Here is a 27548-nt window from a genome sequence, read left to right on the forward strand (position 1 = left end):
GTTCCTTACCAATCTTCACCCACAAGGAGGTCGTGGAAGTTCAAAGGAGCGAACTTGTATCCCTTTCCAGCATAGAACTTTGTCTGGAACTCGACCCAGTGGAGACGAAGAGCGTGAAGATAACACTCCAAAGCGTCCATAACAAGCAACACACCAAGTGTAGCAAGGGCAAAGAAGATGAAGAGAATGTACAGCATAATAGGATTGCCGGAATCCAGACCAGGCTGCAGAATCTTATTCCAGAACACTTCAGACAACTGGGAGTGAGCCAATGACAGAGCCCACAGACGGAGATACGAGGCAGTATGTGAAATACAACCCAAACAATACTCAATAGTCTCAATACCCTGGAAGATCAACAACTCCATAAAGGAAGTGGGGTGACTCTCCTCATGAGGCAACGTAGGATTCTTCATCAATTCGGATTCTTCCTCTTGGTGAGGATGCTTCTTAGCCCGTCTTGACAAGATAATGGGCTTGATAATTAGCATCCAAGGGACTGAAAGCACCATCAGGATCAACAAATAGAACTGAACCTGTCCCTGGGACTCAAACAGAGGATCATCCACTTGACCTGGATGAAGCGCAAAACTAATCAAAGTATTAATCAGAGATGGAGGTGTATCATCTTGAGCCATACGTACATCCCAATTGATCAACCATTTCATTACAATCAACACAATCATCCATCCGAAAAAGGTTAACATGAAGAGCATCTGAGGAACAGCTTCACACCAGAAATCCACCCAATTCTTCATATAAACGTTATTCATAAACTTCAGAACCACACCAAGAATCATTTGAGCAATTCCAAAAATAACGGCGAATTTCATCTTGAAAGAGTTATAGAACAAAAGAGAATTCTCCTTGTCATGCCACACAGGATCCAGACCCATAGGATACACTCTTCCATTCCACACACCCTTGACTTGGCCCTCAGGGAAAGACCATGTGCTACCGAACCAATCCACACCAATTGAGAACTGATCATTATATAGGAAGCCCACATACATGGCATAAATACCCATCAGAATGAGCATACAACGACCCGAGAAGATCATACTAATAATCTCATTCATACCGTTCTTCTTCAATTGCTTGCTATTGACAATAAAGTAGATTGAAACAAGAAGGATAAAGAGAGCTTAATATGAATGATCAATAATCATTACTTACCATGACCTAAATCACCGAACATAATACCAAATTGGAATGGGAAGGTTACGAGAGTAAACACAGCTGGATTGCATTCCTTGTATGATGGTACTCCGTATGTGTCTACCACACATTGTGTGATACTTGTGAATTCATTTGTATGGAAATGAGTAGGAGGCATTGGCCAAGGCTTCTGCATAATTTCCAAGTATCCATTACTCTCCTTACCTCGATGAACATCATCAATCACTGTACGCAGATCCTTCAGTGACTCGGTAAGAACCCATCCTTCACCATACATGTTACCAGAAGAGACAGGTCGGAACTTGTTAAACACGTCAAATACAGCCTTCTCCTTCTTCACTGTCCATTCCCACACTCGCATGTAATGGGCGACCTTACGAAGTACTTCCTCACACTTGTCAATATTGACCTTCAACACACGCTCTGAATCCTCCAACTCAGACACTACCTGAGTATAGGCAGATCGGACACTCATAGGATCATTGAAGTCAGCAATATTGTAGGCGTGACCATCAAATGCATCAATGATCTTACGCACCTTCGACTCGATCAGACTTGAGCGGAACACGATGAGGAACACAGAGACATGCACATCTCGACCAGACTCAGGGTCTGCCAGAGGCATCTCCACATCACTGAAACGCACTAAGCAGTTGCCACGTGTGGCTCGGAACAACATTCGCTCAAAACGAACCTTATCATCAATCTTAATCACACCAGTAATGTATCCAAATCGGATCGCATCACCTCCTCTCTCTACGCATCACAAGTCCCGAGAACTCATACCCATGCGATCTGCCGGTGTTTCGTTTGTTGTAATATCCTTCGCCGAAACAGCGATATTTTCGTTGCGGAAGAACTTATTTCCGTGCTCCAAGACAAATTTCTGCTCAACCTTGACGTTGTACTGAGTAGTCAAATCGATGTTGTACTTCTCAAGCTCCTTGAGTGTGTTCTCATTCTCCTCCAGCAGACTCTCCAGAGAGGTCAACAATTGCTCTGAGGTAATAGCCTTATTGGCCTTGATTGTAGCCAGATAATCTCCGATTTCGCCGTTATCTTCGATCTCCAGACCAAATTTGTGGAGCTGTTTCTCGAAGTACTCCAGACGGCGTTCCATCTCGTCACAGCGTCGGATATAACTGACATAACGTCTCTGAGCAGCCGTTTGCTCGTAGTTCAACTAGGAGTAAGAATCCTCCAAACCACGTCATCCTACATCCGTAAACTGCACATTGTTCATAGTTCCGATTTTGTCAACGAAATCATGAAGGGCTGACTCATGAATCAGCATCTTCACGTAAGACATGTCGCTTGAGCGAAGCCACTGGAAAAGCTTTTCAGGCATCCTTAGGGTCCTAATCTATTACAATTCATTATTTAATCCCACCTAATGCTTGTCTTTATGGAGTTCTTACATCGTGGAAAAAGAGGAAACCGGGAAATTAGTAACATGATTCAACAAACAAAACCAATACAAGGAATCCTCTTTTGCCACAAAAACAGGAACCACGTTTTCAATCCGAGTAATCCACAAATTGGCACATTCAGGATGATACTTGCGACCCAGCAAGCTTCCCATGCTTCGGTCACTCCTGGAAGCATGAAGACAAAGTTGACATGTACATTTATCATGGTAATCAAAGTCGAGTCTCTTGTACTCAATTCGAGTTGTATCCTCCTTCTGCGCCTCATTATACACTATAACAATATCTTTGTATATCTTTTCACACTCCTCAAAGTAACCTTCCATTTCATTTCCAATAATCGTCATCGTATCATCAATACGCTGAGCAACCCGAATGCACCACTGTAGATCTACATCTCACAATTCCCCTGGACTCCCACTTTGCATCCACGTCCGAACTCTGGAATCTTGTAAAACCTCTTTGCGAATATCTTCCTCAATTCCATCAATCCACTGCTGGCATTCTTCCAGTATCTTCCGACATTCCAACAACATCTTCATCCAATGCTGAACGAACAACGCATTTTCCTTCACTGAAGCCAATTCAACTATGTCTGTACAGAACGACAGCTTGTCAATCAACTTGAGGTATGTGTTCAGATTATTCATCTCCACGAATATCACAGGATCTTCAGGAATAAATCGTTTCGTATACTCAGTCATGCTCACATCACAGGCATCTAATCGTTTCTTTAACTATAAATGAAACTCCCCATTCAATCTCACTTCATTCAGTGTATCTGGAACAGGCTCTCTTGATGTATACATCTTCATGATCTCAATAGGATTCGGAATGGTCTTCTGTAGACGACGAATTTGTTCAATAGGAGCGTGCTGGTTCATGAGGTCCCGAATCTGAGCCTGGACCGTGAGATAGGACTGCAACTGTTGGATCTCTCGCAAATCGCCTTTGCGTAGCAGAGACTCAAATAGGTCTTTCGTATTCTCATAGAAGTCCTTCTTAGGAGGCATATCACCTCGAGAGGGCATACGTGCTGGCTGGAGAAGCGGCCGTGGTGGTTGTGATGGTCCTTGTGATGGTGACAGAAGGTGGATTGGAATAGTAGGCTGGGATGGAGGAGAAGCGATCATAGAACGGGCTTTCACATTCTCAATCTCGCTTCGAATGCGCTCTAGAGCCGTCTGAGCTTGTTCACAGAAGGCTTGATCTGATGGAATTGATGGAATATCACATAGATACACTGTCTTATCAACCAATCTCCATTACCTACAAGGTCTTTTAGGCTCAGTGTGTGGATCCTTCAGTAACACCAACAACCGTTTGAGAACCGGAAGATCAATTGAATCCAGTGTTGGATTTTCCGCTAACAACACAGAAACAGCCTGTTTCAATTCATTAACATCCACTTGAAGAGATCGAAGTTCTCGGATTGTATCCTTTAAGGAGAGAGGAAGCGAAGGAAGGGTTTGAAGAATGTGATCAGTAAAGCGAGTCCAGACGATCTCTGCCTTATGCACCCCTATCAATGAAGAGGAGAGGAAAGAAATACAGTCTTGTATGGATGGAGTCTGCTGAGGACTCATAGGGAGAGAAGAGGGTTGCGGAGGAGGTGGTGGCATTTGTAGTTGTGGCCTTGTTTCTTGTTCTGGTACCTGTAAGGGGCTTGTTGGTAGAGATGGAGGGCTCGACATTCCTTGTAGAGTATTTGGTGATATTTGACGGGGACCTGACATCATCTGCTGAGGACTCGCCATCTGAGGTACCGTCTGCTGCTGAAGACTTGCTATTTGGTGAGGACTCATTGTTACTTGAAGTGGACTTGACATCTGTTGAGGTATTGTTGATGGTTGAGGACTCATTACCTGAGGACTCATCATTTGCTGTTGAACATTCACTGCCATCTGCGAAGGACTCATCATCTGCTGTTGAGGACTCATCATATTCCAGTTCCATTGTGTTGACACCACAGGCTGAGTCACTGTTTCTTCCTCATTCATTCGTAATAAGTCCATAGACTCACTAGAAGAAATCGCTTCAGCACCTGTTGAAGGCTTTGCCAACACTTCAGGTTGATGCTGAAGCGCCTCCAGTAATAACGACTCGCTGAACCGATGACCTCGATTAATGTAGGCAGCGAGAAGAATGTAGATTTCCCATTGTTCTTGGGTGATTTTCAACTTGGAATCGAAATCAACGAACATCCATAACTATAATTCATTTCTTAATATTATAACAACAGATTTAATAGTATCCTTGTCAAAGTTGAAGTCCTTTAAGTAGTTCACAGAAACCTTTCCCTAGGTCAAAGCCTACAAACACCTCATACATTAATATAATCACCAGATGAAAGCTTATTAAAAGACTGAACAGCAAAACGACGCAGAGAACGGTTAACAGGTTGAAAGACAGGAATACCATCCAATTCTGCAAAATTGACATTCTTATTCACTGAATATTATCCAATAGAATCAATACACACCACAACGGGACAACAAATCTTTGGAAGGATCGTATCCCTCTTGGACCAAGGCAATACATCTCATCACATTTCGAAAGGACTCTTTGTCGATTTGCAGCGACTTAGATGGTAATACATTGACCCAGATCTACAATAAAGAGGATTACATCGATCTAACCTTCTTAATATCTTCTGCAGAGAGATTCGATTTCCTTAGAAACGAAACTGCGGCTTTTCCAGACAATGCATCAGAATCGTCTTTGATTGCAAAGGCATAGACGGCATCATAGTACAAAACCTCTTGGTAATTTTGGATGTACTGAGTCATCGATTCAATAGAAGACTGAGAGAAAAATGCAAGCGGTGGGACTCGAACCCACGCGTGCGAACACACTACGACCTGAACGTAGCACCTTGGACCACTCGGTCACGCTTGCTTCGTTCTATTTTTCCTTCTTCACTACTTGAAGTCGTGACTAGAGATTCAGAGTATCAACAAACACATTCAGATAATATTATACAATGGGGCAATCACACTAAATGGACAACATCTAGATCGAAAGATAGGATGACTCGATTCTTTGTTCAGTCACAGTCGTGTGAACAGAATTCTACAATCATAAGCAATTCAACTCCAATTTACAGGATCCAGGTTTTCCAACTCACGTCTTAAAGCATTCAAGTCTCCCTGAATCTCAATTTCTTCGTTCTATTCGTCATGAATATAGATTTTGACATACTTTTAGCGATTGCAACTTTCTCTTCAAGAGTTGCTCGACTTGCATTAAAACGATCTGCTGCTGTTTCTTCTCCAGTGCTCGACTCGATTCTTCCATTCTGTTTCAAACAAAAACAAAACTATACATTCTTCATCGCAACTCCCATTTGAACAAGGTCTGGAAGGGAATAGAAAGAAAGTTCGTTCTCTGTGATTCCAAAATGCTCAATGATGGAGTTCTTCTTTGCTTCTGGCTTTACCTTACTCAACACATCATCCCTCTCTTCCTCATGGAGGTGATTCTCCTCGATAAACGACTTCTACATATCGACTCAAATCCATTTCATTACTATGGCATCTCCACTATCAAGACTAACTAGTAAAACGAACGAACAATCCGCCTTTGCACTAAACAAATTCAATGCTTCTTTTAGATTCTTGGTTCTACGTCATATTCCCTTAAGACAGCTACGGTGACAAGGAGTAAATGATCTCTCGATTCATATCACCCGAAATAAACTTCTTTCCAGATTCTTCGCGGTTTATGACTTTCATACAGGCAACCAGAAGATGATTGATACCATATACCTTACACTCAACAAACAAACATTTGATTACCATTTCCGCATCTATTGCAACAAATGAGACTGAAGAATCGTTATTTGCTAAAGAATAGTCAACATTCTCCTCATGTCGTCTTAGAATGCTATAATACACTTTCCTGTATTGTAAAGAACTGGAATTACATATACCGATTTGGAAAACCATCTAAAGACAACTCTCGAATCATGGAAAAGAAACAACTGATCCAAATAGTTGTACGAACGACTTAGATTATTGAAATACAGTATTCTATGGGATTTGGAATGAGACCATGAGACTATAGCCCAGAGGTACTATTAATTTATAAGACATCACACTTTATCCTTTCTGACTTTGTGATATAGTTTAATCAAGGTTGCAATGAAACTATCATGTTTAACGACAAAAACGGGGATGAACAATTTCTCGCAATCCCTTTATTGACCATAGCACGCTATTCATTTGGAATGTATACTGCCTTACAACGTGGTGTTAACTTAGTTCAACGTGTTAGAACGAGGCATACGTTCATATCAAGACGTGGTCCTTTAGGGGGATTCCTATCCTCATCACTTATTCTCCCAATGCACTTACTGCGATGGTTTGCAACATACACTGCTACTGTAATAATGGTAAAGAATGATAACTGTGTAGATTGAGACTTCAGGTCGCAGAGGGGCCGGAATTCACTCTAGTGTTTATTTACAACTTGTTGGAAAGGACGGAGAGAGTGGTATTATGGAAATTGAACCTCCTAATGGGGTTTCGTTTTCTAGAGGGAGTTCGGTAGTAATTCCATTGAAAGTGAAACAAGACCTGGGCGAACTTACTCATATTCGTGTTGGACATACAAACATTGGAACTGGTTCTGGATGGCTCCTGCAAAATGTCGATATTGAAAATGAAAAGAAGATGAAGTGGACGTTCCCTTGTGGTCATTTCATTGATGGGCAGGATAACATCATGTAAGGGTTCTATGAGCTGTTGATTGCTAGGGATCTAAAGATCACTCTACCAGCATACAAAGCTGGTGTTTCAGCAGATAAAGATCAGGGAAAGATCCTTGGCTTATTGTGTGGTGGCTATACTCTTCAATCACAGGATAAAGACATTTGTGAAGACAGTTTTACATATATTGACCGATACAAAGCTAAAGGTAACGCTTTTCACATGCTAGGAGTGGCAGATGGCGTTCACATCGAGGTAGGAATGGTGAGTAAGTGCCACTTAGAATGCGAACAGTAAAGAGTATGGCCGTCAACTTCTAAAAGGAAGCGAAAGGATGAGTATTCGTTTTAGAGTGTAATAACAAATAGTGGATGAGTTTGGAATTGTGGATCCAGTGGAGTGTGTAAAGTTGGTGAAGCATGATGTTGATGAAAACACCAAAGGTAGCTGTACCTTTGGATTACATATTCTCAATCGTTACAGTCACATTCTCCACACCTTGATTGTGGGTGATATTGGGTATGAATTGGGTCTGCTTTATTAGATAGAATTATGGTGATACGAGAAGGTAATATTTTCTATCGTTCAACAGAACAGCAACATTACTTTGGATGTCCATATCAATTAAGTAGTCAAGGAGGAGACAAACCTGAGGAAGGAGTAATTCGATCCATTCATTTAGTTGCTGGGGATATTGTAGTTTGTGGGTCTGATGGGTACATTTAGGAGAGAATCATTATGAATAGAATTTTTGATAATTTGCATGATGATTTGCTCGTTTCTTATATCTGGGGATTCCGACATGTCCCACTTGATGTCATGTGCAAGTACTTGTGCGAAATGGCTCAAAAGGTTGCAGTTGATGAACAAGCTGACACTCCATGGTCACGCGTGGCTACACGAAATCTGGATTTGGTGTATCGTGGAGGAAAAATGGATGATTGTACTTTAGTTGTTGCTAAGGTTGTTGCAGAGAAGGCAAAGTGAGGGGCATATCTTTAGCGTGAGTGATTTGTACTATGTCATTTCTAATGTTTGTTGGGAATCGAAATTGGGCTTCCCTTTTTTGGGTTATTCCGCATTTTGTTTCTCGCATTATCTGACGAGAATGAGTTCGATAACCGGTATTGACATCTTCAGTGAGGTCCGAAAGTATCGATCTAGTTCGGATGCAGTCAAAGCGGACAATTATGCTGTTCTGATATCCGTTGAAGAGTCGATTATGAAGAAGAAGGGTATAAAGCGTGAATCAATTACTCCTGTGAACTACTTCTTTGCAATCATGACGTTGCTCAATACAAGAACGACGAAATATCGCAGTGTATGATACCTTTCTTTTGTCTTTTATTCTAGTTGCTTTATTTGCTTCAAACAGTACTTCCCTCTGTTTCAACCACAGTGAAACGTTCAAAGAGTACAGATACAATCAAAGTACTATTGCAATTGTCTGAAATCCATAAGAAGTCGCTGGAGGGATCTGCCATTCGTTCTTTGATCACTTCACTCACAATGATTCTCAGTTCCCTCGAAACAACCAAACGTGATTGGTCTGAAGAAAACGTTGTGAAGGCATTTGCTCTTCTCCTCGGCTATTGTGTTCATGATAGTGGAAAGATTCGTCACCATGTTCAAGACGAGCTTCTGAAACTGTTTGAAATTCATCATGAAGCTCATTTCCCTGAAACAACTCAGCAAGTCGTTACCTACCTATCTAAACTCAATGAATCCTTTGCAAAAGATAATTCCAAAGCTATTTCCTATTTCCTGGCGTTAATCAGGAAAGTCTGTCAATACCTCGATTCTTCCTTCGATGAATCTCTGTTGAAGTTACTGTTGCAAGTAATATCGGAGTGAATTCTTAAGATTAGATCCGTCAGCACAAGATCGATTATATTGATACCAACTGTCTAAAGCCCATCGAGTTGATTGTCACTCACTCCTCATCACTTGATTTATCGATTATCCGACAAACATTCGATCAGTTGGTGGAGTCGCCTGTAGACTCCTCCGCTACAGTTTCGGATCTTGCAGCATATGTTCACACCCTCACAACTACGACTCATCGTCTGATTGAGGAGAAGGATACGAATGTGGAGCACTCTGTGATCACTTTATGGAAGTGTTTCATCACTCTTATGAAGAGTGAGAAGCCTGAAATCTCTACAGAAATCGCTCCTTTGTTAGCAACGTTTATGACATCTCTGAAACCAGCTCTGTGTAAGTGGAGTGAGGACACAGTGAAAGCGTTGTTAGAACAATCCAAGTCCCTCTTAGTGAAGCCTCAGAAAAGTCAAGTTCTTAATGCTTGCCTTGTTATGAGTGCTGTGATCCAAGCATGTGGTCCTGCAAAGCCAGAACAGCTTACTGAGATGGCTCAGGAGATAATGCGTACGTATGATCGGTTTAAAGGGTAAGTGAAGTGAGAATGAATCAACCATAGACCACACGAGCCATTATTAGGGCTACTGAATGATTGTTTGAGTGTCATGGAACTCCCAAAGTTCTTACAAGCTATTCGGATTGTTACTGTTGGTGTTCAGTGATTTATATTTATCATAGAGTGATCAACTGCCGAACGACCATTTCCGATTGATTGTGATTCTGTTAACAAGTCAGATCAAGACGATGTCATGTTCGCTAGCATTCATGTTTGACACCTTCGTTCCTATTATGAAGGCATGTCAGAAGAAGATGATGGAAAGTACAGTAGAGGCTCAGAAGGGTTATTACTTACACTGTGTACATAAAACATGGGAGCTAATTACAACCTCGTTCTTGACCGCAACAGATCTGGTAACAGTACTTCCAAACTACAAGAAAATGATGATTCGAACACTGAATAACCTGGAGGATCGTGAATCTGGTTTAGCAATTGTCAAAGGAATTGTGAGTTTGATTCGTTTTACGCGAATGTGTTTAAATGAAGATGAAGAAGATTCGAAGATGATAGAAGATGATGAAGAAGAACAGCAAGAGAAAGGGAAGGATACACAATGGGATGAGATTGATGGAATACGATTCAAGACTATGCATCGAAGTGAATGGTCAGGTCCTCTACGTGATCGTAGTACTGCAGAAGCTGTACTGGAACTATTGAAGTCAATGGCTGAAGTTGTTCTTCAAGCTACCCAGAAGTTGTATGATTCCTTCCATGGTGAGTATGGAGATGAGTTACCAAAGTATTCAGGTATTGGAAAGAAGGGAGATGTGAATACGGTTGCTTTGTTGCGTGACCATCTGGAAGCTGTTTGTAGTGTCGCTTCTTCTGAAGCCATCACTCGCTATTACACTCAACTCATCCAACAGCTGAATTCAGTATTGAAGGAAGAGGAGTCGATTGAACGAACTCGCCAACAGATCCTTCTGGGAGGTGCTCTTAGTGCAGTCATTCCATTCCTGAATGATTCAGGTAAGCATGAGAATATATTCTAATATCAAGATACGATGAGTGTGATGGAGTTGATCCAGGATCATACGGATGATGAGACGATTCCAGTACTTCAACGTCGTTATCTCTTCTGTGAACTTCAAGTGTATCTATATCATAGTTCACTCTTTGTTGAACGAGATCTGATAACTGAACTCTCATCATCTCTGCTTACAGATATCCTTACTGTGTCTGTCCAAACTCGAAAGTACCGAATGAAGTCTTTCTTGTATCTGTTGAAGGTTTTATCACCTCACAATCCAGAACATATCAGTATAATTGTCTCATCTCTCCCTCAATTGGTTCTATGTATCAAGGATAGCAATAAGAAGATTCGATCTATCTGTTTCGACATTATCATTGAACTCTCCTCCATTATGCAACAAGCTGATTGCTCCATTACTCTGCCTGATGGATCTGTCACTGAAGCCTCATTAACTGAATTCATCAGTATATTGATCGGATGTCTTGCTGCCAATACAGCTCATATGAAGAGTGCTTCACTAATGTGTATCAGTTCTGTGTTATATCATCATCGTGACAAGACAGAAATCAAACCGATTTTGATTCAGTTAACATCGCAAGTATCAGAAATGCTTACTGATAAGAGTCATGAATTAGCAAAATCATGTTTTGGCTTCCTTCGTACTGCAGTGAAGATTATGAATGAAGAAGACTTGCGTCAGCAGATGCCAAGTCTTCTAGTGTCGATTCTCCCGTGGGTAACTAATTTGCACAATCGATTCCCTCTGCGTGTGAAGGCTATTGTGGAGTTACTTGTTCGCCGCTTGGGAAAGGAAGATGTTGAGAAGGCAATGCCGAAGGGAAAGGAGAAGATGCTTGAGAGTATTCTAAAGAATGAACGAATTCGTGAAAAGAAGGAAGAGATTGATGAGAATGTATCAGAGTTGGAGATTGGTGAAAGCGATGAGGAAGACGAAGAAGAAGATGGTGAGGAAGAGGAGGAAGAGGATGGTGAGGAGGAGAAAGACGAAGAAGATAACGAGGAGGATAAGGAAGAAGACATTAAAAGTGATGATGGAGAGATTGAGATGGAAGAAGAAGAGCTCAATACACTTACGCAGAACAATGAAGAAGTGATCGAAACAGGAGATCAAAAGGAAGATCTAACGGAATTATTGAAAGAAATTGCAGCAAATGAGAATCTTAAGAAAGCAGTGAAACGTCGAAAAGAATGGGAATATGGAAGTCTCTCGATTCCTCAAAAGAAAAGAAAATAATGTCCTTTGTTCTGTTTCATGAATACTCTATATATTTTGGCAAAGAAATGTTAAGATCACTCTACAAATGCAGTGAGTAGTCAATACAATCGATTTCTATTCATTGAAATATAGGAAAAGAACCTATCTAGGTAGAATCAATTATTGTTTAAACTTGTAACCCGTGGGGAAATCCTATTGTGCAGTTCGTCAACATAAAATACTTCGTGTTGAAATAGCTCAATTAACTATCAAGAAAATTAGACGAATCCTGAAGATTCGATGCCTGTTTTTCATTTCGTTGAAGAACTTCAAAACCAGACAGATGACATTATGGGCTCATATCTATTATATTTGAAATGCGTATATTCTTGAGACGTACGTATTTGTTTTGTTTGTTGAAACGAAAGATCCGTTCGTTATGAAACACGGGAATCTATTCAAATGTCACTTAAACACTATTGTCCCTCATTTCATTTTTGTGAGGATATGTTGTCAACAAGAATTGTGCATAGTCTTACTGTGAATGTTGGGTAATGGTGTATAGAAGTAAATAACTCGTAGAAGACAAGTCTTGATGGGATGTGTTGCTCGTAACATTGAAACTACAGGAGCTGCTCTGGGTCTTGATAAGATGGGTCTGAATTGTCCTAAAGTTCACCGCAATTTGACCTATGGTGAGGAATAGAGTGGAGAGTAATACATAGAGATTGCTCAACATGAGGAGAAGAATAAGGAGGGAGTGTTCACCAACACTGGAGCGTTCGAGGTAGATACAGGAATCTACACTGGTCGTTCTCCTCAGGATAAGTATTTCGTGGAGAGAGAGCCTAGCAAGAGCAACATTTGGTGGAGTCCGATTCCTCCCAACAAGCCTGTTTCTGAGAAAGTGTTCAATGAGGTGTATGGTGATGTGAGAAAGTACATGGATGGAAAGGAGGTGTATGTGTTCGATGGATATTGTGGAGCCAACCCTAAGAGTCGGAAGTGTGTGCGTTTCATCACTGAGTATGCTTGGCAACATCACTTTGTGACGAATATGTTTGTGCGTCCTCAGTCTGCTGAGGAGCTGCGTAACTTCAAGCCAGACTTCACTGTGATCAACACTTGCAAGGGTCTGGTGAACAAGAACTGGAAGCGTCAGGGTCTGAACAGCGAGGCATTTGTTGGTTTCGATCTGGAGAATAAGGTGGCTCTGGTAGTGGGTGCCAAGTATGGTGGCGAGATGAAGAAGGGTATATTTGGTGTGATGAACTATGCTCTTCCTCTTCAGGGTATTCTGTCGATGCATTGTTCAGCAAATGTGGGTAAGGATGGAGACAGTGCTCTGTTCTTTGGTTTGTCTGGTACTGGAAAGACTACATTGTCTGCAGATCCTAAGCGATTCCTCATTGGTGATGATGAACATGGATGGGATGATGATGGTATTTTCAACTTCGAGGGTGGTTGTTATGCCAAGACGATCAATCTGTCGAAGGAGAAGGAGCCTGATATTTGGAATGCCATTAAGCGAGATGCTCTGTTGGAGAATGTGATGGTTCGTCCTGATGGTTCTCTTGACTTTGATGATGTGAGCAAGACTCAGAATGGTCGTGTGGCTTATCCTATCTATCATATTCCCAACTACAAGAAGAACAGTATGGCAGGTCATCCTAAGGCCATCATCTTCCTGACATGTGATGCTTATGGTGTGTTGCCTCCTATCAGCAAGCTGACCACTGAGCAGGCCATGTATCACTTCCTCTGTGGATACACTGCTAAGGTCGCTGGTACTGAGCGTGGCATCAAGGAGCCTGTTCCCAACTTCTCGCCTTGTTTCGGAGGTGCTTTCATGCCTCTGAATCCCATTGTATATGCCAAGTTGCTGGGAGAGAAGCTGAATCGTCATGGTACCAAGGTGTATCTGTTGAACACTGGCTGGACTGGAGGTGGTTATGGAGTTGGCAAGCGTATGGATATCCCTGTCACACGTGCTTGTATTGATGGTATTCTGAACGGATCCATTGAGAAGTCACCTCTGAAGCACAATGATCGATTCAATCTGGAGGTACCTACTCATGTGGAAGGTGTGGATGATAACCTGTTGTGGCCTCGTAACACATGGGCTGATAAGGAGGANTATGATCGTGTGGCTCTGAAACTGGCTGGAAAGTTCGTGGAACATTTCAAACAGTTCCAGGTACCTGGACTTCCTGATTATTCTCCTTATGGTCCTCAGGTTAATTAAAGTGATCCTTTATCTTATTCTTATCTGGTATGTTTGTTTTAGTTCCGATTTGGAATGCGAAAAGAAGCCGGGATTATCATATCTGGAGTTGCAGCTACAGTTGCTCTGTCTGCTGTTTCCATATGGTGGTCAAAGAAGAATCGATGGAGAAGAATCTTGGCTCCTTGTAATACGCATCAGTTCATCTACAACCGACCTGTAGAAATTTGTTTCATTTATTCATTTGTAGATTTTCTTAGTGCATTCCTGTGAACAATTCGAAACTCTTGTGGAACAATATCATTTGTTAGATGAGAATATTATTGGTTTTGACGCAGAGTGGACTCATAATGTGGGGAGTTTATATCGATGTTAATGTAGAATCCTCTCTCGATTGTCCAGTTGACTTTTAGAAATGTAAACATTATTATCCAGGTTGGACGGATGGATCATTTACCTCCTCCGTCTCTGAATGAGATGATGAAGAATCAAAAGTAGTGATAGAAAGGAACATTCATATCTAGTATCTTAAAGACGGGAGTGGGTATTCATGAAGATATTCGAAAGTTGCTGAAGTACATGATTGTCGATGAGGTGAATGGAGTTGTCGATATTGTGTAAGAATGAGCTCAAGTGTTCAAGATAGGGATGCAGCTCATTTGATGGGACATACGGATTTGAAAACCAGTCTCCAGTATCTAACCGAAAAATATCTCAATGTCATCTTGAATAAAGGTTTCAAATCGTTGAATGGATTACGTGTAGATCCAGCAATTCGTTGTGGGAATTGGGATGAACCCAATCTCAACAAGGATCAAATCCATTATGCAGCTAGTGATAGTTACTACTCACGTGAAGTATTTGTATATTTCTATGAGCTATACCGAAAACAAACCCAAGATGCTCTTCCTGTTTTAGAATGGGTCTTAGTGAATGAAATTGAAGTATTTTAGAAGATAGAAGTGTTATGAATAGAAATCCATTTCAGATTATGATAATGCCGGAAAGGTACGTGTGATTGTAAAAGATGCAAATGGAACTCATTATGATGACGTTAATATGAGTGAAATCAATGGAATCAAGACGGGCGGCTATTCCAAACGGAAGCGCCCAGTCTATGAGGACTGTCGTTTGTTATCTCCAGATGGGCAGTTGTTGTGCCGTATCAACAAAAAGAAGCTCGATTGGTATGTTCATCGAGGTCTGGGTAGTAACAAGTTTATTTATCTCTTCATTGAATAGCTGTTGTTTCTGAGAATCCTTATACAGTAATGTTGCGATTTGAACCGAAATGTTGGTATGTTGAAGATATATGACATCTAGCCAGAACACCGAAGAATTCAATCAAATTGGCTGCTACTGATAACATCTGTGTTGTATGTGGTAAAAGTACTGACTATGTTTGCCATTCCATTCTTCCTCACAAATATCGTAAATATCTTCCAGAAGCCTGGAAGAGTCATAATAATCATGATAATGTGATCCTATGTGTAGGTTCTCTAATAAGAGGTTGATTAGCTAGATTCCTTGTTCGATTCGTTGTAATAAGTACGATGATATTTACAGCCGTCGGATTCTGAATACTCATGGTTTCACTCATAACAGTATGCCTATTATTGTTAATCGAGAAGTCATTTCCGCAAGAAAAACCGCGGGAATTCTGTTACGAATAGCAAATGGTGAAATTCATCCTCCGAACGAACGTAAAGTAAGGATCATGAATGAGACTGAGTAGTAGTTGGAATTGGAAAGAGAATTACTCCGTTTTCTGAAGAAGTATAATTGCGAGCTATGGATGTTAAATGAATCAGAACATGATTCTCCTAAGAAGAATGATAATGCTACATATGAAATTCTCTCAGAAGATGAATTCATTAAACGAGAAACAAATCCTAGTGATAGTGATAGTGAAGACAATTTTGAACTGTCGTATGATGAAGATAAGCAAGTTGAATTGGTTCCAAAGAATCCATTTGCTGATTTCGTCTTGAATGAGGAACCTGGTGTTTATAACTTCGATAATGAATTATTACAGAAAGGTAAGGTGGGTTATTATGTTTGAAATGAAGTGACTCACTTGAATGCTTATTCCATTGATCCGGAGTATGTAGCACCTGAAGAGTTGGTGATGAGAAAGATTCTTTCGAGTAAGAATCCATCCATATCCTTCTATCTATGAAACAAGACTAGATTCCTTAATGGTCAGGAAGCTGCTTCTGAATTCGTCATTGGATGGAGAAAGAATTTCGTGGAGGTAAGACAATGAAAGTCCTTATAATCAATAGACAATGCGTCCAAAGTATATGAAGAAGGGGTGGAATATCGAGGAACGATTTACAGATGAATGACTTGTTTGAAACAAACACACTTAGAATCCAGAAAGGAGGTCATCCATCTTGTCTGTCTTCTCTGTAACGCGTACTTGAAGAGTGAAAAGACCTTCTTCTGTTGGTAACTCAGTGAAATCAACTTGAATCGAATCATGTTGTGAAAGAAGAGGAATCAAACAAGTACGGAATCCTTCTTCAGCCTATTCTATCAAATCATTCATTCACGTTTACAAATCTTGTTGCTTTCTCAATCAACAGTCCATCAAGATGTTCATCCTTCACAATACCATCTTCAACAATACTACGCATCCATTCAAATACTCGCTTCTTTTCATCTTCCGAATACTGCCATGTTTTGAAGAAGTACTCAACAGGTTTACTATGCATTCCTTGTGTCAATTCACTTCCGTTACACTCTGGGAAGCTCTCTGGTTCTTCAATTCGCTTACTGAATGCTGATTGTCCTTTTGCTGCTGCTGTCTTCAACATGCTCTGGAATCGACCCACTCCACCCTTCAGCTTATCCTTCTGTTTGTCACTCAAACCCCAATGCTTCTTTCCTTCCTCTCCAGACTTCTCTTCATCTCGTTTTCGACCGCTCAACTTCCACAGAGACTTCTTACTCTTTCGCTCTTCTGTTTGAGATTCGAGAATCGACGTGAAATCCATTGGATTCACATCTGTTGCTGCTTCTTGAACTGGATTCTCAGATTCCTGTAGACTACTTGTTGATGGGAATCCATCCATTCCAGCAAATATGTCTGGTACAGTATCAGCAGCTTTATTCTGAGATTCGTCTAGATCGAACGGATTGGGAGATTGAGGATGGACAGAAGGTTCTTCTTGATCGAATGGATTGATCGTTGGAATATGTGACTCTGATTCAGGTTCTGGCTTATCCATCGCAGTGAGAGATTCTGTAATGAATGGATTGGAAGGCTCCTCTTCGGTGAAGGGATTGGAAGGTTCTTCTTGATCAAACGGATTGGGAGATTGATGACGATGAGAATCCTCTTGATCAAATGGATTTGGAGACTGCGGACGGAGAGGAAGCTCCTCGAGATCAAATGGATTGGTAGGTTCTTCTTGGTCAAATGGGTTTGGAGACTGGTGACGAGGAGAATCCTCTTGATTAAATGGATTTGGAGACTGCGGTTGTATAGATTCATTCGCAGCTTCATTATTTCTAGATCCATCAAATGGATTGGTAGGTTCATTATTTTCTTCTTCTTCAAATGGATTAGGTGAATGAGGTTGTTGAATTGGTTCAGATTCTAACTCACCAAAGGGATTGGAAGATTCTTCTTTCTCCTCATTAAAAGGATTGAATGACTGAATTGGTACTGAATTATTCTGACTTGATTCCATTTTCTTTTCTGCCTCCAATCGTTGCTGTTCTTCCTCCTCTTCCCTTCTTCGTTCCTCTTCCTCTCTTCTGTTTCTCTCCTCCTCCTCTCGTTTCTTCCTCTCTTCTTCCTCTTTTCTCTTCCTCTCCTCCTCCTCTCTCCTCCTCTCTTCTTCCTCCTTCCTTCTTCGCTCCTCTTCTTCTCTTCTCTTCCTTTCCTCTTCTTCTCTTCTCTTCCGCTCTTCCTCCTCCTTTCTCTTTCGCTCTTCCTCTTCTCTTCTCTTTCGCTCCTCTTCCTCCTTCCTCTTCCTCTCTTCTTCCTCTCTCTTCACAACATCAGGATTACGTCCTTCATATCGTTTCACAGGCTCCTTCTCTCCTTTCTCCAATTCAATCTTCACAACCTTGGCACTGTGAATACACTCTGTTTCTTCCTCAACTGCCTGCAATGTTGGATACAGAGGGAAGAACTTCAATGGCAGTTTCTTTGCAGCCTTAAAGGAAGCATTCACTTTCAAAGCCCGTTCTTCCTCAGCTGCTTTGGCAGCTAATTGTTCCTTCAAGCCAGTAATAGTTGATTCAAGAGTATGAATCTGATCCTGATACTCATTCAGTTTCTGGAGAGTATCAGGCTTATCTACGAGCACTTCGACTACTTTTTCAAGAACTTCACCAGCTTGTCCTTCACGGAAATGATAGTTCTCCATTTGATGTTGGAGAGAGTGATTCTCTTTCTGAACACGAATCATTTCCTTCTTACACTCTTCACTTGTCTTTTCAGCGGTCTTTATACGCTCCAGAACATCCTTTAATTGTTTCTCACGCTGTTGAAGAAGGTCTTCCACATCTTTCATCGTCTCCTCCATATTCTTCAATGTTAGTACACGTCGCTTCAATTTAGTAAGTTCATCATGCTGCGTCTTTTCACTTTCTTTCAATTTCATTATTGTTGCTTCACTCTCAGATCGAAGTGTTATCAGTTCTTGTTCCTTCTCTTCCTTGGATTGAGTCATAACACTTAACTCTTTCTCCAATGATCCAATCTTTGCTCTCAAATCATCCAGTTGGTTCTCCCTCTCAATTGCTAGATTACTGCTATTGGTCACTACATCCACTGTGGCTTCGTATTGACTCTGAACCTCCTGCACTTGTGTGAGAAGCATCTGTTTCTCCAATTTCAATCCTTCCAATTCTTCTAATAATGAAGTCATATGTTCACCATTATGAGCCTCTTCCACCTGGGTTACTAACTGTGAGCAGGTTGCAGTCAACTCATCGATTCGTTTCTGGGCTCGCTGTAATTCATCCACAGAAAAATCTTGAAGTGTCTCCCATTTCCGGCGATACTCCTCCTCACTCTGCTGGGTTCCTTCTAAACGTGTCTGTAATTCGTTGACTTGCAATTGGAGACGAGCCACAACGGCCTGTGCATCTTGATCACTTCCTGAAGCCACTTCCTGGAACACAGCTAGAGAGGAAGCCATCTGCTCGATCTGCTTCGCTAGATCACGGTTCTTCATCTCGCTAGCCTCTTTCGCTGCAACTGTCTCATCTAATACTGTTTTCAATGCATTATGTTCTTTCTTAAGATCATCATACTTCTGCTGGTCACTAGCAAAGGACGCTTTCAGTCGCTCAATTTCCTCCTTGTGAGATGATTCTACTTCTTTCGATTCTTCACGCAGAGAATGTAACTCATCTTCCATCTAGACATTAATGACTTGTTCAACACAGACTGATTCTACACGCGCTTGGAGAGTATTCACTACTGTCTCTTTCTCCTCTGCCAATCTCAATTCCAATGCTTTCTGTCTCCATTCCATGAATGTATACAGCTGACGAGTTTCATATTGGGCTGATAAGACCTTCTGCAGATACAAGAGTTTGTCGATTCGAGACTGTGATTGCTGGGATTCCAGAATCTCTCCAGATTTCTTCTCAGATACTTCTAACATGGATTGAAGCTCTGTAAGTTTCTTTTGAAAGGTCTCTTCCTGTTCTTGTAGGACCTGTTTCTTAGATGCAGACAAAGTCTCCTCAAGAGCCTGTTGTTTACAGAGAGAGAGCCATTGCATCAGAATTTGGATCTCTTTTCGTCGATGAATCTCACCATACACATAAGACACAGTTTGAACCGCTTGAATCTTCTTTTGGGAGATCCATTTATCGCGGTCCTCCTTTGCCTTGGATTCCTTTCATATTATGCAATCCTTGATTCGTACTTGAGCCAAACCAATCACACGCAACCCCTCTTCTAACGAAACTACCTTTTCCTTGAGTGCCGAATAATCGCTTGACTTCATATCGCGAATCCAATCTTGAGCTACTTCTTCTCTACACTCAATCCACTCGTCCACACAAACATAGGGAGCGAAAAACAGAAAATACGTCCTGTGAATGATTTGAGTTGAATGACGTTCTGTTTCCCCTCAAATTCAGTTGCATACATGATCATGCACTTATCCAAGCCAATCGACAGTTGAGGACTCTTTGCCTAGAAAGTGAAATCCGCTTCTTTATCCAACAGTATCGTTCTTGTAGACATGGAGGATGTTATCTTTAAGCACCAATATACCTTCTCTCCATTTCTTAATGTCTTCTCCTTTGATTTCGCACGGGGCTCGTCTACTTCTCACAGGTTCTCCTCCAACTTGTACCTCTGAACTCCTTCAATTGTTTCCAAGGATTGAGCCAATTCGGGTTCTCCTGGCATTGCAAACTCAGTGATATAAGTGTTTAGATGATATGGATCCGTTCAGTAATCATGAATAATCAATGTGCCCACACAAAAGAGAACTATCCTCACACTCGATTATTAACAAACATAATAGAAAAGAAAACTATTCAAAATGATACTGATCTACACATGTATGAGTACATAAGCAATTATGGTGTATAAAGCACACAATAATCAACTCTAAGGTACACTGGTATTTTACACGACTTTTACCCCGACAATATCTAGGTTGGCATATGTCAGGTCTAGCGCGTGTATAATACTCCAAACTCCGAACAAAGTCGACATCACTTTCAGTCAGCCGAAAGATGGTATTATTAGAATCGTCATCGTCAAATCACAAACCAAATCAGTGTAACTATGACTATTCCCACACAAACGCACTATCAACAACTGACGTTACGAATTCGGGAAGATAGTTATCATCACATTTTCATTCTGAACAATCCATTTCCAGCACCACCTACCTCTTGGGAAAAAAACTATGTCCAAACCATTCATTACACAAGTACAGTGGGTCCTATAATTATCAATGAACCCAACACTCTTCTGCTTGCATAAATCGATACGTCTGAAAACACTTTGACGTTCTCGATCGTATAAACAGACAGTCATTATGGTGTCTCAGCCAATCTTCTGTGCCATTCTCCTGCTTTCTCTTACTTATGCCTCCAGTTTGTTTCAGAGTAATGAATATGCTGAACATGATGAAGTATATCTCTCATGATTGTGTAGTGATTTCTAGGTTCTTGTATATGTGAACTCGATTACCTCCTCCAAGACACAGATTGTACTGGATTATTATTCCCTTCCAGTTTGCAAACCCGATAAAGTCTTCCAACTGAAACAAAATATCGGAAATGTTCTTAGTGGAGAAGAATACTCAAATACAAAATATTCATTCCGAATGATGGAGAATCAGCCTCAGCCACAACTTCTCTGTAAAGTGAAGTTGACGGAGGATGATGTTTCGCTTCTTAAGACTCGAATTGAAGAAGAGTATAATGTTCAATGGTTGTATCTCTTTTCCATATTAATTCTAGGATCGTTGATGATCTTCCAGCGGCCAGTGTAGTGTCAGTGAATGACGATGGTTCGGATTATTGGTTTGAAGATACCCATCCAATCGGATACATCGATGGAACCTCTCATATCTATTATAATCATGTTCGGATGATGGGTGGTCATGATGTGTAGCTTGCTTTTACCATTTCCTATCATAAGAGTAGCAATGGGAAGAGCCGAATTGTTGGAGTTCGTGTAATTCCAGCAAGTATCGATTACGTAGAAACCGATGGGAAGTTGATGGCTCGAAACAAGTTAGGTCATATGGTAAGGATTGGTTTCATTCTGTTAGTGTTAGTCAGTAGATGGTCCTACTGAAGTTCTCTATACCTATTCAGTGAAGTTCGAAGAGAGTGACATTGATTATGGTTCACGTTGGGATCTGTATCTATATGGTAATACACGGAAGAATGTACATTGGTTCTCTCTTACAAACTCACTGTTTATGGTTCTCTTCCTTTCTGTTCAGATTCTGTAGGGTGATTATAGAATAGACTGTGGTTGGAATTATCATTCTGCGAACTCTTTCACGTGATATTAGTCGTTATAATTCCATTGTTGGTGTAAGATGAGTCTCTGAGTTATAGACTGAAGATGAACGTGTGGAGACAGTTGAGGATAGTGGATGGAAGTTGATTCATGGCGATGTGTTCCGACCTCCTCGTGATTCCGATCTCTTTGCTACTGTTGTTGGAACTGGTGTTCAAGTCTTTTGGACGCTAATCACTGTGATTGTTCTTGCTGCTGCTGGTATTCTCTCTCCTGCTTATCGTGGTAGTATCCTAACTTCGGCAGTGATTCTCTTCGTCCTCATGGGATTCCTGGCCGGCTTTTCATCAGCTCGTTTGTAGTCTTCCTTTTGTCTCTTCATATGTAGGAACCAGTACTTCGGAGGTAAGAATCGTCAACACATCATTGTCTTGGTCAGTGTCCTTCTCCCAGGATTCCTCACCTCGTTGATCTTCTGTATGAATATGATGTGGTATCTCATCGGTTCGCCTCAGTTTATTCATATTAGTAAGAGATAGCTCATAAGTTCAGTTCTAGCTTCTGTTCTCAAACTCTTAGCGCTCTGGCTGTGTGTCTCAATTCCTCTTGTCTATCTGGGATCCTTCATTGCTTATAAACTACCGAAGTATCATATGCCTGTGCGTACAAATCATATTGAAAGACAGATTCCTCCTCAGCCGTGGTATCTCCATCCTGCCATCACATGTATTGTCGGAGGATGTGTTCCATTCGGAACAATCTTCTTAGAAATCTACTTTGTAATGTCTTCTGTACTTCTACACCAGACTTACGCTGTGTTCGGATTCTTGTTGGCAATCTTCCTTTTAACTGTAATTACCACAGCTGAAATATCGATCGTGATCTGTTATTTCCAACTTGCTAGTGAGGACTATCGATGGTGGTGGTCATCCTTCATCAATACGGGATGTACAGCTATCTTCGTTTTTATCTTTGCCATATATTATATGTTTAGTATAGGTATTACGAAGTTGGTTTCTGGTAGGAGCAATTCTGATGATTGAGGTGTAGTGATTCTGTACCTTTGTCTAATGATAATGGCTAGTGGAGCAGTGTTTTTGGCATGCGGAACTATAGGATTCTATTCGTGTCTGTGGTTTACAAAGAAGATATATGGTTCCCTCAAAGTAGATTAAAGACTGTTTGTTTTTACACTTTATGGAGCAGAATTGTTTTCTCACTATTTCCTTGTCTATCGTTAAGGAGCGCCACAAGCAATGTTTGGTTCATTTCTGTTGTATTCATAATATAGGGGATTCGCTATCATGCACAAAACGCTAGCTTTTGTTTCTGGAGCTGCGGTTGCTTTTGTCGGCTATCTAGCTCTTTCTGATCAACTTGTCTTTCGGGTTTACTCGTTTCTGTTCTTTTTTATCGTAGAACAACCGTATTCACAATGAGATCCTGTATATGATCCAGAATCCAATGTATTCACAATCCGTTTGGATATAGAAAGGGATTTTATTGTAGGAGGAAGAGTTACCAGTCTCCAAAGACTATACGGAAATAACTCGGCAAACAATTCACACATATTGGAACGTAAGATATGAAGTTGAATAACAAATAGCGCTCTATTTTGTCTATCTATCGAGTACTCAGTCGCTTTTTCCATTTGGATAAGCCTTTTGATGAGAAGGTCGGTAATGCAGTAGAAAGCTATAGAGAAAAACTAGAGGAAAAGAAAGAGAAAGAAGAGGATATTAAGACTAAAGAGGAAGAAAAGGTATAATTAGTTTATTTATGTTCTTTGTTTCTTGGAGAGAATGATCAGATTCCGTCATGCAGGCACCGGTTCTTGTGCTAGATAATGGAGGGAGTACAATCAAGGCGGGATTATCAACTGGAAAAGCTCCTTCGATGTAATGACTGTATCTGTGTTGTAAATCATAAGAGAGATGCCAAACACAACAGCAAGAATTAGGAAATCCCTACATGAATTAATTGGGGAAGAAACTGTGACTGCTGTATCAGATCATTCACAACTCTTATATCATCGACCGATTGAAAAGTAAATATTGTTTGTGACAAATCAGACATAGAGGTTATCTTGTTAATTGGGATTTAGAGGCAAAGATCTGGAGTCGGTTATTTAACAGTGAACATCTTGGAATTGTATTTCTAGTGACTTGAAATGAGGGATAGGATCCTCAGGAGTATTGCCTATTCATGTCTCAACCTCTGTTCAATATGGACAATTTAATGAGTATTTCATTACAGGTGATCTTTGAATATTTTCGTTTTGACTCATTTTTGTCTTCTCCTGCTCCCTTGTGGTCATTCACTCATCACTTGAATAGTCTTCCAGATACAGATTTGTCCAAACAAACAAAGACTGGTTTGGTTATAGAGAGTGGCTTTTCATTTACACATGTTGATTCATTGTCTGTGATTAAGGATAGATCGTCCCTATAGTGGATGGTAAGATTGAACTGAATGCTACTCAGAGAGTCAATGTTGGAGGCAAGTTATTAACGAATCTATTGAAGGAATTCATTTCATTTCGTCAGGTGAATGTCCAGGACTGTACACATCTCATGAATCATCTTAAAGAAGAATATACATATCTATCTCCTGATATTTTCAAAGGCAGTTGTTCATATCCCTGATGATCAGTAGATTTGGAGTTTTGTCGAACCCATCCAAATACCAAACGAATTGCTTTTGTTCTTCCAGATTTTGTGACCTCTTCTACTGGTTATGAACTAGTTCGTCTCAGGAGATAGTTTAACTATAGAAAGCAGGGCAACGAGTGGATCCCAGTCAACAAGTGATTACTATTAGTAATGAACGTTTCATGGTCCCAGAAGCCTTATTTCATCCCTCTGATATTGGTATTCGGCAAGCAGGAATTGCAGAGACAACAGGTCGGTGTCTGCAAAGTTTTGCTCCAGGGTTGCGTACCTTGCTAAGAAATAATATTGTCCTTACAGGAGGCAATACAAAGATTCGAGGATTTTCAGATCGTTTTTCATATCCTATCAAATTGATCATGAAATGATCTCCTTAATGACTACGCAAGATGTGACTCCATATATGGATGAAGGCAAACCATATCATATTTATCAAACAGATGAGTGAGTACATGGTTATTATCACTGATATGTAGTCCGATTCATGCTACATGGTTGGGAGGAGCCTTCCTTGCACAACAACCAGGATTTGAACAAGAAGTTGTAACACGTACAGTATATGAAGAGAATGGACCTGAGCGATTATTACCATATGCTTTTCAATCCTATTTATCTGTTTGTTAAGAGTAGAATCAACTCATTATCACAAACACATCATACAATTACAATCCACCCAAAACCTTCAATCCCTTTGCAGCATAATACCTCACATCCCGATCTTCATCCTTCAACAATTCATTCATCTTCGTTGCAACCATATTCTTTACATTTTCTGGAAGAAGAGGAGCCAAATCTGTAATAATTCGGCAACTAATGAAACGAAGATTAGGTACTCTATTCTATACATCATTCCTTGTTCTATCATCCACATTCATTTCCGTCACAATGGTATTGATCATCTCCTGACAACGATGATCCTGAGGAATGGTACGAATCACAGCTTGGTACGTATATAGTGTATTGAACTGCAATAGATAGTTTGTTGTCTCTTTGTACTGCTTCTCCAGTTTCGTAATTATCTGTTTATCATATCACTTCATCTACACTCACATTCTCAAAAGCAAAGTCAGCTCCCAGAGAAGTAATTACATTGCACAACGACATACGACAGGTCTCACGTACTTTACTGACACTATCCACGAACAGATGGAGATACTATGATTGACTCAAACTTCCTCTCACTCACAATCTCAATCAACTTGTCTTGCTGAGGAGAACCTTGGGTTGAACTCAACAGATAAGCCATATGCTTGGCAACTTCTTCACGAACACGCCAATCAGGACCGTCCAATCCCTCGTCCAACACCACACGTCGTACCAAAGTCTCATTTAATGTCACTTCATTCAAACGACGGAGTAAGAGGAGTCGCACTTGAGGTGTTGGGGATGTGAGCAACAGATCAAACAAAGTTGCAACCTTATCAGGGAAGAGCTTTGATAGATCAATCACAACTCCTGTGATTTGTTCACTACACTTCATTATCATATCATGACAATACGTGATCACAGGACTATTATCAGTAGCCAATGTTGGCAAAAATGGGAACAATTTCTGCAAGAAGATCTCTTGTGGAATTACTTTGCTGAGTTCAGTTAGTTGCTTAATGGCATTCTTTCGTACTTCAGCATTGTTATCCTTCAAAAGACTCATGTACGTTTCAAGCAATTGGCTTATGAAGATTTCACCTCCCAATACACTAGCCACACCACCAACTTCTAAAGCAGCCATCTCACGAATCTTATAAGAACGAGACTCCATTGAATTTTGGAAGAGAGTTAAGACCTTCGTACGATCCACTTCTTCTTTGACACGGACTAGTAGTTCCTTCGTGAAGTTCATGAGAGTCAGTTTGATTGCTTCCTACAATGAGAATCCACACTCAACAGTACATCATCGCTTGTCATAAACTCCTCATACTGAGCTACAAAGAGTCCCACATGCTCCTCTTCACACACTGCAAACACTGCAAAAATGTTCTTAGCAGCGGCACGACGGACCATTGGAGTATCATCCTTACAAAGAGCAAAATAACAATCACGGAGGGCTTTGAGTGACTCAGAAACATCCTGAACACCGACTAGACTAACGATTTTACCATAAACTTTAGAAATAAGAGAGGCAGAAGAGACACGAGGAGTGAACCATTCATCATGGAAGAGATCTTCGATAACGGGAATCAACTCCTCACAAACGACTGAAGGAGACATGTTCTCAACTATCTTGTTTATACTCTCGACTGCCTAGGACTTAGGAAGAGTCAACAACCCTACGGCATCTCGTACAACCACTTCCTCAGTAGTGGCCAAATGCTTTAGAATTGGAAGAACGTACTTCATCTCATCAGGAGTGAAGAGCTCATTGAGTGTGTAGATTTCTTTAGCCAATGCAGTGAGTGCCTCGTCATCGTTATCAGGGCACCAATCTATCGACTCATTAAGGACAAACAACAATACCATTCAGAAAGGGAATAAGGGAAGAAATTGTTTCAGCCTTTCCCATTTCCTTTGCAACTGACAGAACGAGCTTCACATACTTCAACTTCTCTTCAATCTCGTCGGAGCTCATTCCCTCTTGAAACTGTTGAAATGTTATCATTATTAACTTTGTTTTGAGCTCTTTAAATAATTAATAAGAATGGAATGCCTACTATTCTTTTATCTATGTAGATCGTCTAATAATCCAAAAAGGGCTCCCATAATTCTTCCCTTCCCCAACCCAATAAGGGGTCCCCAAATAGGGTTCCC

At 40.7% G+C, this 27548-nt stretch overlaps 11 protein-coding genes across 11 annotated transcripts; 7 read left to right on the top strand and 4 right to left on the bottom strand.

Annotated features, from left to right (window-relative positions):
* Nucleotides 1-5: 5 nt before the first annotated feature.
* JH06_1726 (V-type H-ATPase) lies at nt 6-5152 on the bottom strand (the record flags this gene model as incomplete). The annotated part of the gene is made up of 12 exons (XM_014674446.1): nt 6-1144; nt 1177-1935; nt 1966-2362; nt 2399-2537; nt 2658-2997; nt 3028-3343; nt 3374-3853; nt 3920-4128; nt 4159-4816; nt 4847-4906; nt 4936-5057; nt 5089-5152. 12 exons carry the CDS (start codon nt 5150-5152, stop codon nt 6-8), a joined length of 4683 nt encoding a protein of 1560 aa, XP_014529932.1.
* Nucleotides 5153-5618: 466 nt separating this feature from the next.
* On the bottom strand, nt 5619-6406 carry JH06_1727 (hypothetical protein; the record flags this gene model as incomplete). Its single annotated transcript, XM_014674447.1, has 6 exons — nt 5619-5678; nt 5711-5769; nt 5808-5904; nt 5932-6105; nt 6136-6229; nt 6258-6406. 6 exons carry the CDS (start codon nt 6404-6406, stop codon nt 5619-5621), a joined length of 633 nt encoding a protein of 210 aa, XP_014529933.1.
* Nucleotides 6407-6951: 545 nt separating this feature from the next.
* On the top strand, nt 6952-8302 carry JH06_1728 (phosphatase; the record flags this gene model as incomplete). Its single annotated transcript, XM_014674448.1, has 7 exons — nt 6952-6990; nt 7022-7332; nt 7363-7570; nt 7599-7653; nt 7684-7834; nt 7864-8031; nt 8062-8302. 7 exons carry the CDS (start codon nt 6952-6954, stop codon nt 8300-8302), a joined length of 1173 nt encoding a protein of 390 aa, XP_014529934.1.
* Nucleotides 8303-8423: 121 nt separating this feature from the next.
* JH06_1729 (hypothetical protein) lies at nt 8424-11983 on the top strand (the record flags this gene model as incomplete). The annotated part of the gene is made up of 6 exons (XM_014674449.1): nt 8424-8636; nt 8669-9154; nt 9184-9725; nt 9756-9843; nt 9875-10724; nt 10755-11983. 6 exons carry the CDS (start codon nt 8424-8426, stop codon nt 11981-11983), a joined length of 3408 nt encoding a protein of 1135 aa, XP_014529935.1.
* A 468-nt stretch (nt 11984-12451) lies between these two features.
* JH06_1730 (phosphoenolpyruvate carboxykinase) lies at nt 12452-14189 on the top strand (the record flags this gene model as incomplete). Its single annotated transcript, XM_014674450.1, has 3 exons — nt 12452-12495; nt 12527-12639; nt 12670-14189. The coding sequence occupies 3 exons, from the start codon at nt 12452-12454 to the stop codon at nt 14187-14189; spliced, it is 1677 nt and encodes a 558-aa protein (XP_014529936.1).
* A 54-nt stretch (nt 14190-14243) lies between these two features.
* Nucleotides 14244-16347, top strand: JH06_0790 (exonuclease; the record flags this gene model as incomplete). The annotated part of the gene is given in 10 exon segments (XM_014674407.1): nt 14244-14387; nt 14419-14520; nt 14550-14662; nt 14693-14785; nt 14797-15112; nt 15144-15375; nt 15492-15658; nt 15691-15876; nt 15907-16207; nt 16238-16347. 10 exon segments carry the CDS (start codon nt 14244-14246, stop codon nt 16345-16347), a joined length of 1764 nt encoding a protein of 587 aa, XP_014529893.1.
* Nucleotides 16348-16711: 364 nt separating this feature from the next.
* On the bottom strand, nt 16712-20556 carry JH06_0791 (hypothetical protein; the record flags this gene model as incomplete). The annotated part of the gene is given in 6 exon segments (XM_014674408.1): nt 16712-19549; nt 19565-20035; nt 20066-20177; nt 20207-20337; nt 20369-20468; nt 20480-20556. The coding sequence occupies 6 exon segments, from the start codon at nt 20554-20556 to the stop codon at nt 16712-16714; spliced, it is 3729 nt and encodes a 1242-aa protein (XP_014529894.1).
* Nucleotides 20557-21196: 640 nt separating this feature from the next.
* On the top strand, nt 21197-23309 carry JH06_0792 (hypothetical protein; the record flags this gene model as incomplete). Its single annotated transcript, XM_014674409.1, has 10 exons — nt 21197-21292; nt 21326-21597; nt 21624-21747; nt 21778-21912; nt 21944-22108; nt 22140-22202; nt 22233-22492; nt 22523-22662; nt 22693-23154; nt 23185-23309. The coding sequence occupies 10 exons, from the start codon at nt 21197-21199 to the stop codon at nt 23307-23309; spliced, it is 1842 nt and encodes a 613-aa protein (XP_014529895.1).
* Nucleotides 23310-24068: 759 nt separating this feature from the next.
* Nucleotides 24069-25171, top strand: JH06_0793 (hypothetical protein; the record flags this gene model as incomplete). The annotated part of the gene is made up of 6 exons (XM_014674410.1): nt 24069-24181; nt 24213-24285; nt 24316-24543; nt 24573-24762; nt 24790-24878; nt 24908-25171. The coding sequence occupies 6 exons, from the start codon at nt 24069-24071 to the stop codon at nt 25169-25171; spliced, it is 957 nt and encodes a 318-aa protein (XP_014529896.1).
* A 39-nt stretch (nt 25172-25210) lies between these two features.
* JH06_0794 (hypothetical protein) lies at nt 25211-25427 on the top strand (the record flags this gene model as incomplete). Its single annotated transcript, XM_014674411.1, has 2 exons — nt 25211-25259; nt 25306-25427. The coding sequence occupies 2 exons, from the start codon at nt 25211-25213 to the stop codon at nt 25425-25427; spliced, it is 171 nt and encodes a 56-aa protein (XP_014529897.1).
* A 38-nt stretch (nt 25428-25465) lies between these two features.
* Nucleotides 25466-27399, bottom strand: JH06_0795 (serine/threonine protein phosphatase; the record flags this gene model as incomplete). The annotated part of the gene is made up of 7 exons (XM_014674412.1): nt 25466-25642; nt 25673-25822; nt 25848-25958; nt 25990-26664; nt 26694-27044; nt 27075-27226; nt 27258-27399. 7 exons carry the CDS (start codon nt 27397-27399, stop codon nt 25466-25468), a joined length of 1758 nt encoding a protein of 585 aa, XP_014529898.1.
* Between the last annotated feature and the right edge of the window lie 149 nt (nt 27400-27548).

This window comes from Blastocystis sp. subtype 4, assembly GCF_000743755.1.
Source record: "Blastocystis sp. subtype 4 strain WR1 chromosome Unknown seqid_0009, whole genome shotgun sequence".
Taxonomy (NCBI): Eukaryota; class Bigyra; order Opalinata; family Blastocystidae; genus Blastocystis; species Blastocystis sp. subtype 4.